The sequence below is a fragment of the Atta colombica genome, unplaced genomic scaffold (assembly GCF_001594045.1).
Source record: "Atta colombica isolate Treedump-2 unplaced genomic scaffold, Acol1.0 scaffold126, whole genome shotgun sequence".
Classification (NCBI taxonomy): Eukaryota; Metazoa; Arthropoda; class Insecta; order Hymenoptera; family Formicidae; genus Atta; species Atta colombica.
The window spans coordinates 4,369,326-4,376,977 of NW_017259213.1; the positions used below are offsets into that span (position 1 = coordinate 4,369,326).

At 36.7% G+C, this 7,652-nt stretch overlaps 1 protein-coding gene across 1 annotated transcript in view; it reads right to left on the reverse strand.

Annotated features, from left to right (window-relative positions):
• Positions 1-1,888: 1,888 nt before the first annotated feature.
• LOC108684136 (cysteine-rich motor neuron 1 protein) overlaps positions 1,889-7,652 on the reverse strand; it is a 271,145-nt gene continuing 265,381 nt past the window's right edge. Inside the window, exons 8-11 of the mRNA XM_018188249.1 lie at positions 4,156-4,493; positions 2,933-3,271; positions 2,564-2,764; positions 1,889-2,344 (exon numbers count right to left, since the gene is read on the reverse strand). Coding sequence (XP_018043738.1) covers positions 2,099-2,344; positions 2,564-2,764; positions 2,933-3,271; positions 4,156-4,493 — 1,124 coding nt within the window. The 3' untranslated portion in view covers positions 1,889-2,098. The remainder of the gene's footprint in view (positions 2,345-2,563; positions 2,765-2,932; positions 3,272-4,155; positions 4,494-7,652) is intronic.

Here is a 7,652-nt window from a genome sequence, read left to right on the forward strand (position 1 = left end):
CATTGAAAAAATATATGTATGTGTTTTAATTAGGAAGAGAGGAAGAAGACGAGAGCTACGTGCGTTTGTGTAAGCACATGGATATGTATGGTTCATCAGCGGCGACGTGGGATCAGTTGTGCAAAAAAAATATCGTTCGAAGTAATTTTTCTTCTTCGATATAATTCTTGAATTTTAATTATATTTATTTCGTCTTCAAATATTAGCCTGATTTTATTATTTATTATTTATATCCTTTCCATTTCTTCAATTTGTTTCCTTATTTTCCGTCTTTTCTTATCTTTGTTTCTACAAGCGTTCTATGCGCTACGTTATCTTATCATCGATCACTGTTGTTGCCGCACATTCCACAGCGTGAAATATATACGAACAGGAGAGGTGCGTCTATCTAAGCGTGCTGTTAGTTAGCATCCGAAAATAATTCGGGTTTAACCCCCGAGAATTCGCAAGCCGCCGGAGAACGAACTTCCGGGCGTGTATGTACAAGCAACCGAGAAGTTACGGAACGTGTATTATGTAACATTATCGCGATCCGCGCACACCGGGATACCTGTCGCTTGCATCGCGTCGAAGCACAAATTTTAAACTCGGTTGATCGTACCGTGATAGAGTTTCGAAGAAACCGAGAGCCCTCGCGTTCATTTCAATTTCACCTTAATCTAAACTTTTACGATATATATGTACATGTATTTCTTTCTCTCTTTGCGTGGTGCGGTCGCGGGATGCGATAGCTTCACTCCTATGACAACTGAATTGGGAATTCTCGTCGGATATAAATATTCACGTTGTACTCGCGACGAGTATATATAAGAACAAGAATTTATAATTATTAATAAAATAAAACGTATAATATATAGGAACAGTCTAATAACACAGTTGTTAACAGCTAATCTACGATTAAAATCTATAAACTTGTTCTCACCACAGTAAGGCGGTTTAAATAAATCTTAGATAAATTAGGAATTAGTATCTATAAGAACAAAAAATATATTTTGAAGTAATACGCGGCAAATGGAAAGGTATTGAATGAATTTTCAATATATAAGAATATAAAAAAATATAAAATATATCTTTTTAGTTGGTAATAAGAGATATTCAATAATCGCTTCGAAAAATCACTGCGAACTTGAATATTCGCATGCAAAAAATGAATACTTTTTACTTCAGTATAAACACTCATTAATATAATACGAGATAATAACGATGGTCCAGAGATCAAGGGAACTAATACTACGGTGTAGACCTCTCTTACGATTTTATGATTTTCTCTTTTATGATTTTTCATTTAAGTTAGAGTCCTACGATGGGTTAACATTAATACATTTACTCTTATATTAATTAATCGTAATTACGCTACGTTTTTAATTATATTATAATTTACAGTTTACGCAATGTGTCATATTAAGTTAAGGGATTCAAGAGGATTCGGCAATTGTAGTACGAGATTGGTGCAAATTGGCGGTTCTCTCTTGCTTCTCCTTTTCTCTTTCGTTTTTTCTTCCAAAGTTCACAACACTCACTGCCGCTTACAAATAATACTGAATCTACTCAAAGTATTTTCAGCCGCACCCAAAGAGAGACTTCCTTATGCAGTATCGTGCGCAATATTCCGCGACATTTTTTACTCCTGATAATATTCACTTTAACATCGAATTAGCGAAATGTTAATAGCAGCAACAGTGCATATATCTAGCAATGATTTTTTTCTTGTAAGATTATCGACGAATTGCAAATTAGCTATAATTAACTCTTAAAGGAATCTTTTTCATTCACAAAATCAATAGAGATTTAATACGCTTGAATTTAATAGAATTCTGACTCTTAATAAATTTTAGAAAAATTTTTTTTAGAAATTTTCAAAATTTTTTATATGGAGAATATTTTGCGGTATTTTTTCGTCTCTAAATAATTAATAATCTGAATTTACAAATAAAAGATTCATTTAAACGTTAGCGACGTCGCATAATCGCAATCGTCACGTAAGTTTCAAGAAATTTTGTCGGCGATCGTGTATAAAACAGTTAGCGAATCGAAAATTTATTTTTGCATATTGCTCGACGATAAACACGCGCTCTCTTTGGGAATCAATAACAGTCTTTTACAAAGGTACGATCTTCTCGTTCCGATGCACCGGGGTATCGTACACGGGCACACACTTGTAATATTGAGGGGGATACGATGCATACGAGGCTTCCGAGGGTGATAAACGGCCGCGGAATCGGCTGCGCACGATGTGGATTATCAGTAGCAGACACAGTAGCGCGAGTACGACGATTAACGTAATCGGAACTGTGCCCCAGCCACGGCTGGTAATTTGATTAATCATGTCGTTTTCCTTAATCGGCTGAAACAAATGTGATAATGATAATTCTTAGATTACTTTCTTAGATTACTTTCTTTCAATAGATATTAATGATCATTTTTCACGATTCGAGCAAAATTCATGCGTTCGTAAATATTTCTAATATGTAATAGAGAAAGCAGTTATATTTAACATTAAAATGTATATAATGATAGTATCGTGTAGTATTAAGTATGGGAGTTAAGGGAATGTAAAACTCACTGTAATCGGACATATGGGGCAACAAGTGCCTGGTTTCGGTGGCAACGGATTAGTGCAGGCCACCGAGCAGATGGTTTCTTTGCAATTAAGTCGTCCACCAGGCTCGCAAGTGCATGTGTTGCAGCTGTTCGGGTACCAAGTCGATCCCTCCGGATGCGTCTCGTTTAAATGGTCCATGCACGAAGCTCGACAGCGGCATATCTGCGAAGAGAAATACATCAGTATTGTTTATTGTCATACAATATTTCAAAATGTGCAGCTTTTTGTTCTTATACTCTTGTATTTCAATTATTTTAATTTTAATTCACTCCATTGTTTTATTTTCATTTATTCCGCGTATAAAATAATACAAGGGAGCGTTGTACTCACAGGACAGCCGCGTTTATTCGTCTTGAAACCGAAGCTACACCTCTTCCTGCATCCGAGAAGCGGCGGACAGCTGGATGGTTTGCACTCGCAAAAGGTGCAGTCGTTTTCGTCCATAACAAGTTCGCAGTGAAGGTCGCACTTGACCTCAGGACAGATTTTTTTATCGTTCACGGTGTCCGGAGTGGTGACATTTGGCGAAGGATAACGCGATGGCGTCTGACAAGCGCACACAGAACAGCCGTCCTCATCCTTGACGAGATCGCAGTTCAGTCCACAGTGCGGCAGTTCCGGGCAAACTTTGTAATCTTCCGGTAGCACGTCCGGTACAAGGTCGACCTCCTGGAGAAGACGAGAGTCGTCAGTTTGCAAGATAGAAGCCGAGACAGCATTGCTGAGAGGAAACCGCCGGAATTCCTCTTATTCGCGAACTTCGTCTTGCGCGTGATGATTCCGAGAAGAAAGCTTCTCCAGCTGCAGGTACGTTTTAGAGATAAGAGAAACTGTGTCTCTACCTTAGCTAGGTCACGACTGAAAATCCGCACGCGGCGGACGTTGTTGTGGATGGTTGCATTTAGCTAACGTTGATAGGAAATGTTTCGTGGTGAATGAGGAGATACTGGATAAGAGATTGCATTATCATCGCCAGCCAACCCAGAGCAGTTCTTGTTTCGTATCGTATTCTAGATTGCGTGGTTTTATGTTTGCATATCTTGGATATTATATGTCTACGCACTATTAATTCGAAAAGTATATTTTCATATTTAGATTTATCAATTAAAAATATTGATCAAATGTAAAAACGTATAATTATTTTAATAACATAACTCTTTATAGCATTTTATATTTCTATATGTTTCCTTTTATTATAATATATTTTTATAATATCTTCGACATTAAATAACATCTAATAACATCAGTTAAGATTGTACTGTAAAAGTGCAGCGTTTAAAATATTTTCGTTTAAAATATCTTTGCAAAACAAACGCTTAATAATAAAAGATATTTCAATTTTAATGTTTTAAATCCAAACACATAATGTTTACTGAAAATATTTAAAAACTAAAACATCTTTAAACATTTAAAAACAGAGACAAAAATAAAAAGCATTTTAAAACAAAATATTTCTTTCACTTAAATCTGTTCAAAATTATCTATAATTAATCCATAAAATATCTATATACCAAAAAAATATATAAAATATATAAAAATATAAAATCTCTTACCAAATCATCGGCGCACTCGCAAATCGGGCAGTTATCCTTATCCGTTCGGAAGCCATGATAACATTTCATCTTGCAGTTATCCAGGGACATCTTACAAGACTCAGGATCAAAGGTGCTGTTCGTTGGCGGTGGGCAGTGAGGGCAACATTCACCCGGATCAGGTGGTATCGCGTTCTCGCAGGACTTGCACATGGTCGTTTGGCAGGACGCGATTCCATCCTCGTTGCAGACGCAAGTAATACAGTCGTTCTGTTTCCACTCTTCACCAAGTTTTCTCGAGACGCCTTCGTGAATGCAGTTCTGCGGTTTCTCTTCGGCTTTCGCCCAGGAAATCGGATCTAAAAAGGAAAAAACCAATAAGGTGGAAATTAGATAAAATCAGCATATATTGATGCTTTAAATTATTTTATATATATATATATATATTTTTTTTTATTTTTAACGATTAATCAAAGCACAATAGAAATAGTGGTAAAAAAATTTTTTTCATAAAACACTAAAATAAAAAATTATAATTTATGTGAATTCAATCTGCCATTAAAGAAGATTAGAAAATTTAGAAGATTTCTTATCGCAGTGTCATGTACATTGAAGTATATTACTTATAATATCGGATAAAAAAATATTTAAGAATATTTTTGATAGAACTATTAAGCAGCATTTCCAACATCATTCCCTCACACTGAGATTTGCGATACGCTAAAAAATATAGGAAATATTTTCTGAAGACAGTTTATAAATAACTCAGCACCGCCGCCGGGAAGTGTCGCCAAATATGATAGTTTACGAACAAGGGAAACTTGAGGGATTTGAGTGCCTCGGTGTTTCCGGAGTTTGCAAAGTCTTGCATAAAATTGTCGCGACGGATTTTTCAAACGTGCACCGAGCATCGTTGCACATATCGTTTACGCGATCTCGTTCTCGCTTCTCGCGTAAATCCAATCACGTTTTTAACAAATCCTTCAATCTTCGTGAACAAATTTCTTTGAAGCTCTACGAGGAATCGCTGCGTCATTAGCAAGGTAACTGGTTAATTATGTATATAAGATTACGAACATGTATAATAGTCGACCGCGCGTTTATCGCGCTTCTCTTCGACGATCAAGTCATTATTCGACGATTTTCCAGCGGTGACAAGCGCTCGTCCAGTAATCATCAAAGCGCCGGAAATTGCAGAATCTCATAAAGATTTGCAATCTCGCTTAATATTCATAGCGTCCTTAACGCGCGCGCAAAGTCGTCTTACGCCTGTCGTCGCCATTAATAACTCGCGAAAATCTGATTATCTACAACATTATTTCATTACACGGACGATCGAGGAGGATCGTATCGCTGCCATTAAAACTGTCGAGCGTTCTCGTGTAAAACAGCACGATTAAGCTTCCCGATGACTTCGCTATTCATGCGAGCGTCGTATTTCGCTTAGAGCGCTTTTATTTATGCGCGCTCTTCTCTTCTCCTCGCCCTCTTTACACAACTGAGTGCCTGTACGTGAAATTTACATGGCCAAGTACCGCTCGAACTGGATAGTAAACCCTTGGATGCTGATCTTTTCTGCATGAGACAATTCTATACGATGGTTTTAAGTCGCCACAGCGCCGGCACTGATAAGAGATGAACTTGTCGCGTCGAGAATAGCACGTGCATTATAAGTAAGCAAGTGCATTGTTCCATCTAGTAAAAAATTCAATTTTCTTGTGACACAACACGACTGTAAGTACAAGTATATATACTTTTGCGATCTCCGCCCACGTGTGTTGTGTGTTAATTAATCGAGAAATTCTCGATTATTATCTTGATTATTTCACTATTAGACGCCGATTTTAGCGCCTATTCATTTTCTGCATTGTGGAAAGAAGCATGTGGGTCAAGCGGGTGGGTCGACCGTGGATGAGGATGTATTATGTTCTATCCCCAGCCGTCTCATTTACGAGCGTTCATTCATAACGCCTCCCAAACTTTAAAGTGGCGCATTTCCATGAAAAATCGGCTCAGTAACGCAAAGAGGCAAAAACAATTTTCGAGAGCCTCCGCTGACGCGAGTAAGCTCGTAACTCCCCATTATTTCCTTGTCGCGATATACGTACGGACATACGTTCGCGTTGAAAGGGGAAAAATTTGCACGAATTTTTTTCATCGAATACATCGCTCGCTAGCTGGCTGGTTGGTTGTCGGTGGTCCCTCGCGTAATACATCTCTCCTGTTTCATGTATAGCTCACACCGCCGGAAAAAGCTAAATTCCTGAGCTTTTGTAAGAATTATGAAAGAGAAAATGTTCCCTTTATATGCCCGGAAAACATTTTTTTTCTATTCCATTATTCTGGATGTTTCATTATTCTTTGTAATCCGCATTGCGGCGAGAGGACGATATCGACCAAAATTGAAGGCGATAATAGAAGAGCGCTTTTGTAGAAAATATTAAAGATATAATCTTTCTCAGAGAACGGAAGGATCAAGAAGAGTGAAAAGAAAGATATGTTAAATGAAGAGTTGTAAGACCTATACGCTGCGAAACGAATATCCAACTCAATACCGTAAATCTTTACGAAAAATTACACTTGAATTAATATTCCAAGCAAATTGAACGGAAGCTAATTATGCGGGTAGAAAAATGTTTACGACGAATCAATTGCAAATATCGTTAATAGCTTCGATTAGGGCATTAAATCAGTCGCGAAGTAATTATTTTTATAATTAACATAATAAAATGTAATTAACATGTATATAACATACCCTTTTGCCGTGAAAATGCCGAGAGTGAGAGAACATCTATCTGTATAATTTAATCCGATTGTACCGCTATTTACCTCAACGTGGTATCAGGGTTTACGTCAATATTTATTATCGCGTGTACTTTTCGACGAAAGCGTATTAATTAAACGAGGCATCAACTATGTACGCGTGACCGATAATGCGGACTATGGGCTAATGAATATTGTTAACAAGGTAGAACGTTGTTTAACTGTCGCGAAGCTGTTTAAACACCGTCCTGTGCAATATAGAACTGAAATGAATTTAGCGTATGATGTATTGTAAAATGGTATTTAATTGCCGAGAATCCGATCGATGAAAAGAGATGCGATATCCGAGACTAATTTAATTGATCGAAATATGTATATTCATACGTACATATTTAAATAATCCATGTATTTAATTTTTTATTTCTTGACGCAATCGAATATTTTAATTATTCTACTCGCAAAAGCTGCTTAAAACTCAGTATTTATTGAGTGTGATATACCGGTGGCGCATTGATCATTTTCAAATGCGAAAATGACAAAGTACATTGAAAGTATAATAATTGAGTGGAATAAATCGATATCGTTAAGAGAACCAAGACGAAATAATCTCTTGTCCGCAATAAAAATGTTTCTAATATGACGATTTCTAGCTGATCGTACCATGATTCGTGGTGATAATAGTATTAAATTTTAAAACAGACATGGAGTACTATTAAATTTTAACACAGAGAAATATATATATATATATATATATA